The sequence below is a fragment of the Chrysemys picta genome, chromosome 3, assembly GCF_011386835.1.
Source record: "Chrysemys picta bellii isolate R12L10 chromosome 3, ASM1138683v2, whole genome shotgun sequence".
NCBI lineage: Eukaryota > Metazoa > Chordata > Testudines > Emydidae > Chrysemys > Chrysemys picta.
The window spans coordinates 117,713,847-117,727,952 of NC_088793.1; the positions used below are offsets into that span (position 1 = coordinate 117,713,847).

The 14,106-nt window shown below is 40.7% G+C and overlaps 1 protein-coding gene across 2 annotated transcripts in view; it reads right to left on the minus strand.

Annotated features, from left to right (window-relative positions):
* Positions 1-373: 373 nt before the first annotated feature.
* The window catches only part of NOX3 (NADPH oxidase 3), a 45,540-nt gene continuing 31,807 nt past the window's right edge, over positions 374-14,106 (minus strand). For both annotated transcript variants that reach the window (XM_024114553.3, XM_008177671.4), the window contains 3 exons: positions 10,835-10,981; positions 4,963-5,087; positions 374-618 (listed from right to left, as the gene is read on the minus strand). In XM_024114553.3, the coding sequence (XP_023970321.2) occupies positions 492-618; positions 4,963-5,087; positions 10,835-10,981 (399 nt within the window). In that variant the 3' untranslated portion in view covers positions 374-491. The remainder of the gene's footprint in view (positions 619-4,962; positions 5,088-10,834; positions 10,982-14,106) is intronic.

A 14,106-nucleotide genomic window follows, 5' to 3' on the forward strand; every position in this document is an offset into this window, starting at 1 on the left:
TCCCCAAACAGGAGATTTATAAAATATTCCTATAGTCCTCTGGGATATAATTTTTATCCTTATGTGTTTATTTGTCTATGTAGTTTTGTCTTCTCTAGTGAATATTTTTCCATGTGTTTGTACATATATAATATTGTCATTTGTCTTATTCAACTGCTAACACACTTGGGATGTTTTCTGCTTCACAGTTTTATTGCATGGATGGGTAAATGCATTATATGATCCTTATGAACTGTGTTTTACACCTCAGTACAGATCTAATATATTTTTGCTGTTGTTTTTTTAAAATAGAGCAGAGCTGCATCTTCTACTAACTTATGTAAATTCTGTGGGGTTTTCATGCTTTTAGTTTTAATTTTTTAAAAAAACCCTGAATTATAAAGACACTTGGGCCCAGATCCTCAACTATATTTAGACCCCTAACTCCCACTGATTTCATTGAAAAAGCATACAGTACAATGATATCAATTATAAAATTTCAAAAATACTGTTTAGAAACTTTCCTTGTTATAGTGAAATTGAACACCCCTAGGATCAGCTGATGAATACAAGTTGCACCTCTTTTGAAGGATCTTGGAGAGAGCTTTGGGTCCACAGAAGAATACACCGATGCTGTTGCTGCAGCAATAACAAAAAGATAACAGAACAAAACAAATAAACCACATCTCAGTTTTGTTTGAATCTTTTAAAATGGCCTTTTGACAAATGCATTTTAAAAGTTTTGCCTGTGTTCATTTCACAAAGTATTATTTTATAACTATCTTTATTTTTAATTCTTCTTTAGTGTTTATTACATTTTATTACAGTGTTCAACTGGATTGCTATAGCTGAGATCAAGGCCGGCTCCAGCATTTCTGCCGCTCCAAGCAAAAAAAAAAAAAAAAAAGCCGCGACTGGCGGCAGTTCAGTGGCAGGTCGTTCGCTCCCAGAGGGAGTGAGGGATCTGCCACCCCCGAATTGCCGCAGGTGCCGCCCCTCTCCCTTGGCCGCCCCAAGCACCTGCTTGTTAAGCTGGTGCCTGGAGCCGGTCCTGGCTGAGGTTGCAAAAAAATGTTTTTAATGATAATTTTCTGTTTTCACATTGTCATAGTTTTCCAAAAAAAAAAAAAAAGCCCTACTCCATGGGCTGAAATTTTCCATTCTTTGTCTCTAAGTGGAGGTATTTTAAAAAAATGCACAAAATCCCTGCAGTTATTTTTAAGTTCTATGAAGATGAAAAAAATACACATTTTTGCCCACAGACATAATTTAAAATTGGCTGAATTTTGAAACTTGACATGTAAGTAGTCCTCATAGAAGAATAAGTGCATGCCCAAGTTTGCAAATATCTAGGCAATGATGTTACAGACAATAGAAAAATAGCTATTTTCTGCACAATAGAATATATCATTGTTTGAGGGTTTGCTTTTAAAAAGACACTGCACATATCCATTAAACATATAAAGTACACACTCATTAGCTGTGCACCTACTGGAGTAAATTTTCAGAATTTGTGCCATTAGAGCAGGAAGCTAAATCTGCAGCAATGAGGTGCAACTGATGTTTGCTCCCAATAAGCTTTCTCAAAGGAAAGTGCAAATGAGGTTCAAGTGAATTCTAACCACAAAAACAGTGTTGCAGAAGTGTTAATACTGTACCAAGAACATGTGCCCACCACTGAATTTCCAAAGCATACCTATGCCTAAGTGGAAACTGGAGCTCCAAAATGTTTGCACGAATAATTGCACCTATAAGATCTTGGAATGGCTAAGAATCTGATTGGCTGCTGCTGCCCCAGTCTCTAGCTGGACAGTCCTAGCTCTGTACTCTGTAGCAGGTGTGAATGGTGGATTCATGGTGTAGTACAGCAGTTCTCAAACTGTGGGTCAGGACCCCAAAGTGGGTCACAATCCCATTCACCAAGGCTGGCTTAGACTTGCTGGGGCCCAGGGCCGAAGGCTTCGGTCCCCCGTCCTGGGGTCATGCAGTAATTTTTATTGTCAGAAGGGGGTCATGGTGCAATGAAGTTTGAGAACCCCTGGTGTAGTAGATACACCACCATCCCTACTCCATCTGCAAAGAGACTCTGTGCATTGCACAGAAGGGAGCCCATGTGGACTTGGACTCAGTGGTATAAAGGGATGTAGACCCTGGTCAGGAACAGCCCTAGTCATTTTGCTGGCCAGGGCAGAAAACATTTTTGGCACCCACCCTCCCCTAACAGTCAGGCAAAGAAAACCTAAAACACAGTTGGCCAATGAGTTGGGGAGGGGGAGCCTAGCAGTCCAGCGTCCCCTGGAAGCTGGTGCCCAGGGCAATGGCCCTGTTTGTCTGCCCCTAGAATCAGCCCTGAGTCTGGTTACCTCATGAAATCTAGCTACCCCTTTACCCACACACAGCAGAACCATGCCAATTCCTCTGCATCCTGAACCATCTGCACATGCAGAGAGCATGGAGGAGGTGCAGTTTTTGCCCCATACAGGTCCAATAAAATGTTTCTCTTATGCACTTATTCCTTTAAAGAGTTCACATTTGACCTTAAATGTATAAACTGAGGCTCACAAGCAAATTCATAGATTCATAGGGACCATTGTAATCATCTAATTTGATCTCCTGTATAGCACAAGCCATAGAATTTCCCCGCAATAATTCCTTTTGAACTACAACATATCTTTTACAAAGAGATCCAACCTTGATTTTAAAATTGCCAGCGATGGATCCACTATGACACCTTGGTAAATTGCTCCAATAGTTATTTACATTCACTTTTAAAAATTTACACCTTATTTCTAGTCTGAATTTGTCTAGCTCCAACTTCCAGCTACTGGATCATGTTATACTTTGCTAGACTGAAGAGTCCATTATCATATATTTGTTCCCCTTGTAGATACTTACAGACTGATCAAGTCACCCCTTAACCTTCTCTTTGTTAAGCTAAATAGATTGAGCTCTATGAATCTATCACTATAATGCATGTTTTCTAATCCTTTAATCATTTTCATGGCTTTTATCTGAACCTTCTCCAATTTATTAACATCCTTCTGGAACTGTGGACACCAGAACTGGACACAGTATACCAACGGTGGTCATACCAGGGCCAAATGCAAAGTTAAAATAACCTCTTTATTCCTATTCAAGATTCCTCTCTTTATGCATGCAGGGATCGCATTAGCCTTTTTGGCCACAGCATCGCAATGGAAGCTCATGTTCAGCTGACCATCCACCACGACCCCGAAATCTTTTTCAGAATTGCTACTTCCCAGGACAGAGTCCCCCATCGTGTAAGTGTAGTCTACATTCTTTTTTCCTACCTGTATTTATTTACAGTTAGCCATATTATTTGTTTGTTCCCAGCTTACCAAGCCACATCGCTCTGTATCCATGACCTGTCCTCATCATTATTTACCACTCCCCCAATTTTTTCATCGTCTGCATACTTATCAGGAATGATTTTATGTTTTCTTCCAGATTATTGATAAAAATGTTAAATAGCACAGGGACAAGAAATGATCCCTGCGAGACCCTACTAGAAACACCTGCTTGATGATGATTCCCCATTTACAATTACATTTTACAGTTAGCCAGCTTTCAATCCACTTAATGTGTGCCATGTTAATTTTATATCATTCTAGTTTTTTAATCCGAATGTTGTGTGATAGCAAGTCAAATGCCTTATAGAAGTCTGTTACATCAACACTATTAACTTTGTCAACCAAACTTGTAATCTCATAAAAATAGATATCAGGTTAGTTTTACCAGATCTGTTTTCCAAAAATCCATGTTAACTGGCATTAATTATATTACCCTCCTTTAATTCTTTATTAATTGTGTCCTGTATCAGCCACTCCATTATCTTGCCTTGGATTGATGTCAGACTGACAGGCCCATTACGACCCAAATTCACGTTCCCAAAACTTCAGTGCTGGATTCTTAAGAAAGCATCATAACATTCAGGACTTCTCACCATCACCTTCTACTCTGTGCGTGAAAAGCAGCACAGAAAGTCTTTCTTGAAGATATTAACTATATTTTGGATATTGTCAAATAATAAAGTTTAGACTGCAAGTTAAATTTGACTGCAAGCCTAAATTTTAAAAATATGATTTTGTAGTAGCAATATTTCACAAATAATAAAAAGGAAAAAATTATATTTTCTATTGTCAGCCCTTTGCCCATTTTTTAATCTTCCTTCTTATTTCCTGATTTGTATTCATCTTTACCTCTATCAATTTCTCTATTACTGTTATTTTTTCAATGTTATGGTATTCTTGAAGCTTACTCTTTTCTCTCTTCCCCTTCCAGCATTTTAGTTTTTCATTCATAAAAAAATGCTTTTCCTTTTCCTTTCTCAACCCTTTCTCCTGAATGCAGGCCTTTAGCTTACATTAACAGGTAAATATTTGGAAATGGAAAAGAATCACAAAGATTCCAGAATTTTCTGGTGATGAACAGAAAAATATTTCAAATTCTTTCTTCAAAGGCTTCCAGGAACAAAGAAGCTTTTCTCAGACCACTAGCAAATCCACCAGGTTCAAATGAACTGTCTTTGCCAGCAGAGATGAACTAATGACAGAACAGCACAGTCTTACAACGGTAGCCAAATATGTTGGGAGAACAAACATATCCTTGACATCATAAGAAAAAAAAATCACAGTTTATCTCTTTAATAACCGTCTTCAAGGGAAATTAATGTTACTTTGTCCTTTGTGCAGAACAGTAATTGGATTGTGTGTTTCAATTATATCTGGCAAAGGCCAGGATATTGAAATACTTATAAATATTAGATTTTCTTATCCAAAAATTAGATTTTATTGGCATTCTCTTTCTGAGATTTCTTCATTAAAAGCTTCATTAAACATAAATCTTCTTTCCACATAGCAAAAAACTAAATTATTTTAAAAGGGTCATTTTAAAAGATTTGCCCTCCCACTGTTTATGTTGAGAAAGAGTTACATAATAAGGCTAGAAGCCAACCTGCCTTACCTAGGATGATTTTCTGCTATTTGCCTGAACTCAGTGTCCCAGTTCGGCCTTCCATAGAAGGTCTTCTGTCTCAGACCAGTAATTACATCCATCTTTTCATCATCATGTAGAGCTATATGAGTAGCCTAAAGCAAAATGTACAGCAAGACAATAGTTTTAGAATCAACAACGTATATGCAGAGTAAAAAGTAAAGCGATAATACTGTCTCTGAATAAAAGGTGGAAATATATATTACTCGGGGGGGGGGGGGGGGCGGAGGTTGACTTATAATTATCATCAGAGGGCAGCACTCTGCCCCTAAAGAGACGGCAGACTGGGGGGAGAACAATATTTTCAAAAGTGCCTAAGTGGCTTAGAAGCCTAAATTCCATTTTCAAAAGTGACTTAGGTACATGGGCACCTAAGTCCTATTGACTTTCAATTCGACTTGTTCCTAAGGCCCTGATTCTGAAAGGTATTTAGGTGCCTTTGAGGATCTGGGCCCAGGTCACTTTTGCAGCCATGGCTTAGATTCCTAAGTTTCTTAGCAGCTTTTAAACATTTTCTGGTAGTTAAGTGGGTGATAACCATTTTAATGTTGAAAAGAAATGATTTTGGAAAGGAAAAACATAAGTAGTGAAGTAATGGTGATTTTTAAATAAATATTAAAAATTATATGCAATATAGGAAGTCTGTATATCCAGGATGTGTGTACTTTGAATTTTCAGTTGCTCACAGAGGAGGCGTCAAAGAGGGTATGCACAAGTGGTGCACAACAGTCTACCACCCCTTTTATTTTTGTATTTGCCGAGAAAAGAACCTGCTTAAATATTCTAAACAATATTCCACCTCATACTTTCATATGGCATATACAGATCATCATTCGCGGTGGCCAATGCTTTACCAATTGCATACTTTATGATATCAGACAAGCAGCAATAACTTTCCTTTGTTAAGTTGATAAAGGAAATTTACTTGAAAGTAATTCTGCTTGCCATTTTCATTCCCCTTATTCCCCCAATATTCTCCTTTCAGAAAACATTATTGCACCACCTGCAAGCAAGGAGGCAAAGAACCAAAGTTGATATTGAGGATTATCCACACCAATTTTAACCTTAGTTGAGAAACTTCCAGAACAAGTAAATAGATGTATTTTCTAAACTTGATATATAATAACCCATCTGTCCAATGCTCTATGTACACAGACTAAGCTCCCCAAGATAAGGACCATCTCTTCTTGTATGCTTGGAAAGTACTTAGCACATTGTAGGCACTATAGCAAACCAATACATAAATAATAAACCAATTAACAAGATCATGTTAATTGATATTGCCATACCAGCAGAAGAAACAAAAAAGAAACAGGAAGAGAAATGGAAAAGTATGAAGAACTCTGCCACCAAGTGCAATGATGATGGAAAACAGAACAAAGATGATTACAAGAGCACTTGGAGCAGTCCCTCAGAGTATGAATGAGCAGCTCAGGAATACAGTAGGTGTGCAAAACATCATGATTAGTGATCTCCAGAAGCCAGTGCTCGTAGGCTTTGTGAGAATATTAAGTCAAAAGAGAACCAGTACATTGGAGCCCCTAAAATGCAGAAGTTCTGTGGACAGTTTAACAAAACTTTTGACTCCCCAAACCTACAGAGTCAGTTTGTGGTCAGGATTTATTGGTGACTCATGGGAATAAATTTTTGATGGTACCTTTCCCCTCTTTATGCTTAAAGATCTTGTATGTTGTGAAGGTGAAAAAAATTCCTATGATGTCCTACTGAGGGATATATACTATAATATAATTAATACAATTATAATTAATACCTATTATTATTTGATCCAACATAGCAATGCCTATGTTCCTTTTCTCCTAAATAATATACAGGATTCCAATATGTAGACAGAAATAAGGCCTTTTTTTTGGTCAAGTTACATGCACAGAAATGCAGTTATGTGCATAATTTGCAGGCAGATTTACTCTCTCTATAGGTTCTTATATTGCACCCATCACTGCATAGGTATTTAAAAATCAAACATAAAATCTCTCTCCATTTTCCTTCCTCTGTAATTAGGAGTAATGTGTTTGTTTATATTATAGACTATTATTATTATTATCCTTGTGAAGAATTATTGAAGAAAAACTAAGTCAAGAAATTTGTTTGGAATTTAGTTCTGAATCTGATACGACCTGTGGTCATTATCTTTTGCAGGAGTGGATTCCATAGTTTGGCTCCATCCCTTAAAGTTCCCTCTCTTGTGTTCATGAGTTTCCCCTATTTCTTGACAGCTTCAGTGTTCTGGTGAGGCATAGCAGTCACGGTGGTGGTCATGGTGGTAAAGGGAGATGCGGTCTTCCTGCTAGCTTGGGCCAATCTCATGGCAGAGGACTTGAACTGGAGTCTATTCAGTGGAGAGCCAATGCAGGGACTGGATGATTTGCTCATGGCCAGCTGTGCTGCTCAGCGGATGGTGGCTGCATTCTGTACCAAACGGAACTTTTTCAATATTTGTGACTTCAGTCCTAAGCATAATGAACTACAGTAATGAAGCCTAGATGTCTCAAATGCATTGCCAGGACTGGGTTTGATATCTTGAGGCACAGTTTCCTCACCAGCCACAGATGGAAGAGGGCTTGTTTGCCACCATATCTCTATTTGGCCATCCAGTGGCAGAAGAATCTATAAGGATGTCAAGACTGAACAAATTTAACAATCTGACGGCATATGCCCTCAACAGAGGGGAAAGAAGTAAATTCTCCAGAGTGATTCTTGCTTTCTAATATCATCACCTTCATTTTGTCTAGGTTCAGGTTCAGTCAACTGCTCTTCATCCAAATGTTGTTCTTGGCCAAATGCTGGGGGATAGCTTGGAGAGAATACTGGTTTTGTTCTATGTAAAGGAAATGTAAACCTTGGTGTCATCTGAGTATTCCTGGTATTTAAGCTAAAGTTGTCACACAGTCTCCACTAGTGGTTTCCTAAAGATATCAAGTAAGATGGGGAGAGGTTTAAGGCTTGTGGGATTCCACATGTGAGAGCTCTGGAGGTAGAGGAACTGTTACCAATTACAACCCTCTATGTTTGGTCTGAGAAGAAGAAAGCCATTTCACTGTACTTCTTTTCACCCCTGCAAACTTTTGGAGGTGGGATAACAGTAGTTGGTGCTCAGTGGTATCACGTGCCACAGAAAGGTCCAAAGGTCCAACAAGATGTCCACCTCTGTCTATGAGCTGGAGGTCACTCACGAGAGCAAAAATTGTTTGTTTCTGTACCATGTTCTGGCGTGAAGATTCAGGATATTGGCAGCTGGCGTTTGATGGTGACCATGTGTTTTGTTAGCTTCTTTATTTAGCTTGTTTAGAAAATAGATGGTAGATAATAGCCCGTGAGTTTGCTAACATTGAGCAATAAATTGTTTAATATTGGTCAGACTGTTGCATGCTTCAGCATGGGTAGTAGATTTTTCTCTCCAAAAGAAGTTTTCACAGTCTCTTTTAGATAACTAGTATAAGACAGAGGTTCTCAACCTTTCTGGGCTCACAACTCATTTGTAAATGTTTGTGGCCTGTCACAACCCAGTAAATAGTCTGGGGATAGAGGTCCTAGAGTGGTTTCGGTCAGGTCCTGCCCCCTGGGGGAGTTTCAGAGTTCCCAGATTTCTACTGCATTAATAGCCCAAAGTGACTTAAAAACTAGCCCCAAAGTAGCCCAATCTATTTATTGAAACAACGTTTCAAACAAAGTGGGAGGCTGTATTTGGGGGGGAAGGGTGTGCTGGAGGGAGTACCTATGGTCTCACACACAAGGTGGGGGGAAGTGTCGCTTTCTCTGGCTCCCTGTCATGGTGGTAGGGTGGCTGGTGCAGGCCTGGGACTCAGCACCAGCCCATCAGTAAATGCCTCCCTGCGGGCCTTTCCCTCTCCCCAGGGTGGGGAGCTGGGGCCTGGTCCTGTCACCCTCCTGGCCGAGCTCTGAGGCCCTGAGGTGAGGAGGTGGCCCAGTCGAGAAGTACTTGCCGGCTCCGCTTACCTGTTAGGCTGGCCAGTTACCACAGAGTGGTGGCTCCTACAGCTCCTGTGTGTGGGGTTGGCTGGGCTTGTCTCTCAACTCTGGGCATTGCAACCTGTGGGGTTGCAGCGCTGCTCAGGTTTGGCCCTACCCCGCTGACTGGACCACATGACCCTTTGAAACATTCTGGCAACCCAGTTTTGGGTCCTGACCCATTGGCTGAGAAACTGATGTAAGAGGCTGTTTGGACTATGTGTGTGTGAACAACTGCACACATACATTTTGAAAATCAATCCCATAATGTTGAAAGCACCTCAAGTCATTACCTTTTAAATAATCCCTGAGGGAAAGTGGAAAGGAATTAAGATGGGAGAAGAGCAAGGCTACAAGAAAAAGAATGACTTGTGGTATATTTCCTCTTTTTTAATTCTGTAAGAGTCCTTTCATTAAATGGAAAGAACAAAAAGTAAGAAACAGGAGGAGAGGTTTTCCTTTCCTGCATCTAATGTGACTTGACTGACCAATTCATAAAGCAGAGAGAAAGGAAAGACCCATTTGGGGCCAAATAAAGAGGGAAGAAGCTGAATGAGCTTCCTTAGTCTAAGTAGTATGCAGATCTCAGAGTGGGATCTATCAATTAAATTTAAAGTTGGCAAATTTAAAACTGATTAAAGGAAATACATTTTCACACAACACACAATTAACTTGCAGAACTCACTGCCCTCCAGCCAGGTCACTAATTTAGTTCGCCCCATTCTGAGGTAACAGAGTCCAAAGAAATATATATAGTCCCACGTCCTCACAATAGGGAGGGCCTTAAGTTCCCCTGCTGAGCCCTCTAGGTGACTCAGCTTCGCCTTGGGGCTTTCAACATCTCTACCCTCTCCTTACTTCTGAGAGGGGTATGTGGAAGGGAGGTTTTTGTACTGTCCACAACAAGGGTGGTTGGTAGGGGAGCCAAGGCCCTCTTACTGTACCAGGCTGCAACCAAGAGCCCTATTAGAGGCAAAAATATCAGCATACTGAAGTGCCTTGAGGCTGCCTCCCTGGGTCACTTCCTACCATTCGCCACCCCCCAAAGTCTCAAAGTCCAATATAAGATAGCAAAAAAGAAAAATCTGACCCTTCAGCCCAGCTGATAGCCCCTTCCTGGCAGCAAAGGCTTTTGTAGTTCCCTTGTTCAGGAGCTCTCAGGATAGATCTGTCCTCCTACCCTGACTGACCCCTTTTTTAGCCATCTGGCTCCCTTTAAAGCTCCTCCTCCAGCCGAAGCAGGTTCTGCAGTTGGGGGGGAGGGAGGGATAGAGAGAAATCACCTGGGCTCAGAGCTGCTCCTTAACCTGTTCAGTTCCAGTGGGGGGGGGTTATATAGCCCATCACAATGGATAACAAAATATATATATTTAAACATATAATAGTAAGGAATTAAAAACAACAATAATTGTGAAAGGATTTCCACAAACTATCATGCCAACATCCAATTTAGGGTTCAGAAGAAATTTTCCATGCTGGCAAGTTGTCTTCCACCTTATTCTACAGCAGATAGTACTGGTGACTTCCAGAGATAAGATATTGGACGAGATGGACCACAGGTTCGATCCAATACAGCAATTCTTATGTTCCTATTTTCCTAAAGCTGAATTGGAAGTGGGCTCTATATTTACAGTTCTTTGTCTCCTTGCTGCCTGTTAGTGGCGTTATAACGGTGTAAGTGTGGAAAAATATCACAAAAGGTTGAAAAAGGAAAGTTTAGGAGAAAAAAACCTGTTTATCAAATACTTCAAGAATTTAATATAATTACATTAATTCATCCATTTGCTTGTTCCTGTTTCATATGCTGCCATACTGGAAAATAAGGTACATTAACTCAAACCTATTTAATTAATACCTGATTTTCATCCCAGCCAGTAAGAAATATATGATAACTTAGAAAATGGGTTTTCCCTTTCTCAGCCATTTGTGTTTCCAGCAAGAACAGGAGATCAGCAAACCACTCAAAGGCAGATGCATCTCGGCAAGTCCAATAGAAATAAACCTGTCAGGTAAAAGTAAGGAAATTCAACAAGACACAAGCTTTCAACAAGCTTTCTATAAAGCTCTTAAATTATTTATGTTGAGATAAGTGGTTAATCTTATAGCATGCTACTGTACTCCAGTAGAAATTTAAACATGATCCCATCTACTTTTGACATTGTGGAGTTTCTTTGTATGTTTTAAAACACCTTTTTCTTCTTAAAAAATGTGAGTGAATTTAGTGATTAAAGTATTAATGCAGACAGGCAATATGCAAGCCATCTAACTCTGTCAATGCATCATGGCTTACAAAACCTAACTCTGCATTTTTCTTGAATAGAGACTGAATATCCTATGAAACTCTGCAGTGATTTTGAAATGTGATCAAACAGGGAGTAAGATGAGACCACCACACTCAATTTCATTCATCCACTAAGAAAGTTATTCTATTTTGTTGAGATTCTTATACCATGCCCATCACTGTGGTATTCAACTCTGGTTCCAAAGGTGAAAAATCTGTGAACTAGCCCACTCTGTCCTTTTAGTCTTAAGGTTGCCAATACCATATTGAGTGCAGCATTAAACATCTATGCTTCTAGACAAAACTCTTAATTAAATTCATTATGGTTCTCCATTTATTATAGATGAGGCTGGTAGTGCCACCTACTATTAAGGTTGCCAGACATTCCAGTTATAAGATTTTGTTTTCAGTTGCTTATAACATTGCCAAACTTTAACCATTTGGGCTGAAATTTTCATTGCTGTGTGTTGGCCTCAGGATGATTTTTTGGGGGGCAGTTTTCACCCAGAATGATACAGCTGTTTCCAAAACTGAGACTAAGGGAAAAAGATGTTGTTCTGCCCATGTTAAAAAATTCTTGAGACCTATTCTTTGTAATGCTCTACTGCCTTCAAGTTATAGAGCAGAGAATAGAAATTTGGTGGGGGCGGGCTTTGTGTCAGGGAGGTGCCTTTTGTCATCTTGTGACAACCCACCTAAATTTGTCCAAGTTATAAGCCTTTGAAAAAAATCACAGTTTGCAAATGTTTAATAGAACATTACTATCGCTTAACAGCTAAAAACCGTAAAGATTCCTTCCTCACTGTGCATGCTCAAGCCTCTGACATCTCCTACTGCTGAACGGACTGCACAGGCATCATCCCTACAGAGTGACTGTGCATGTTCCAGCCCCTTACAGCAGCTATACATGACCAGGCTATGCATGTGCCACCCCCACAAGGCAATTGAGCATGCTCCAGACTCTGGAGCAGTGATGGGCAACCTGCGGCCTGCAGGCCACATGCGGCCCATCAGGGTAATCTGCTGGCGGGCCGCAAGACAGTTTGTTTACATTGACTGTCCACAGGCACGGCAGCCTGCAGCTCCCAGTGGCAGTGGTTCACTGTTCCCGGCCAACGGGAGCTGCAGGAAGCAGCGTCCAGCACATCCCTGTGGCCCGCACCATTTCCCGCAGCTCCCATTGGCTGGAAACGGTGAACTGCAGTCACTGGGAGCTGCGGGCGGCCGTGCCTGTGGACGGTCAATGTAAACATACTGTCTTGCAGCCTGCCAGCGGATTATCCTGATGGGCCTCGTGCAGCCCGCAGGCCACAGGTTGTTCATCACTGCTCCAGACCCTCACAGCTCTTCTGCGTGACAGGACTGCACGTGCACTAGTCTCGCAGAGAAACTTAGCATGTTCCATCCTCTCACAGCTTCTACACATGACTGGACTTTCCACGCACTGTTCCCACAGAGCAACTGAGCATGCACTAGCCAAGGGCTACAGGGGTGAAGCTGGACTTTCCCTGTAATTGCTGCTCCCAGCAGCTCTAAGCTGGGCTAAGGTCAGGCACTAGAGCTGAGAGCAGGCTACTCTCACTTACCCTCTTGATAGCACCTAGGCAGCATAGAAGAGGAAGCTGTCTGATTCAAATGCAGAGGAAACAAAAGCCAGACCAGTAGGAGGAAAAATAGTTGATTGGGACAAAAAGTCTGGTGAGACTAGAACTAGCTGGGCAAAGAGAGTGAGACTGGGAGGCAGGGAAGGGAGACTGGGCCTGGGAGCTGGAGGAGAAGCTGGATTGGGAGCAAGTGAGGGAAATGTTTGGGGGCGGGAGGGAGCAGATTGCAAACCAGATGGCTGTGGGGAGAATAGGGAAATTGGATGAGGAGTTAAGAGGAAGTGGGATTCAGAGCCAGTGAGGGTTGGGGGAACCTGAGATTGGATGAGATGGGATTGGCCGCCTTGCAACCTTAATAATTTTTTTTAATGAAATTATTTGTATAGTCCCCCAAAGTGTACTAGATACTTTACTAACCCATAAAAAGCCCCTTCTCTCTCTCTCTCTCTCTCTCTCTCTCAAAGAAAAGAATGGGGACAATGGATGTTAGAAGGGATACAAAGCTATAAATAAAGTTAGAAAAGTGATGTTTGGCTCTTGTTTTGTTGTGTCCATGATTTTTATACTGTTTTGGTCTTTTTAAAAATCCTTTCTCCTCTTAATCCAAACCATCTCTCTTTCTCCTCACCATGCCCCAGTGCCTTGACCTTTAAATATCAAAGGAAGTCTGACAGGTCTGCCTAATGTGTTTTTGTCTCAAACACAGCACATTTTGAAAACTGGTTAATCCACCTTCAAATTCAGTGAAACAAACTCTTAATTCTAGTCTTGTAGCCCCACACTTTATTCACTTAACTGGACTACTTCTTAGGTGTTACTACTAACTAAGCTTTTCCTATCCTTGAATAAATCACATTCTACATGTAATAAATTTGTGCTTTGGTTATTGTGATAATTTGGCATTTACAGCCCATGTGTGTAGAATGAATAGGGGTAAAGTTTTATTTGAGGCATGCTTATGGAGGATGAGGTTTTGAAGCTTCACATAGAGGACAAATGAGATACACATAGTGCACATAGAGTACACATATATGCAAGATAGATGAAATAGACTGAGTTGTGTAGCTTCTAGTGAAATGGTAGATGGTGGAAAGGGAATATGTTTTGTATTATAAGTGATTACATGGCAAGATGTTGTGTGTTTCACTCTGAAGAGTTGGGTGAATTAGAGGAAGGTCTAGGGCTAATATGAGGGGTTTCTTAGATCTGTACTCTAGGTGAGTGCTCAGGGTCTCTACTGGA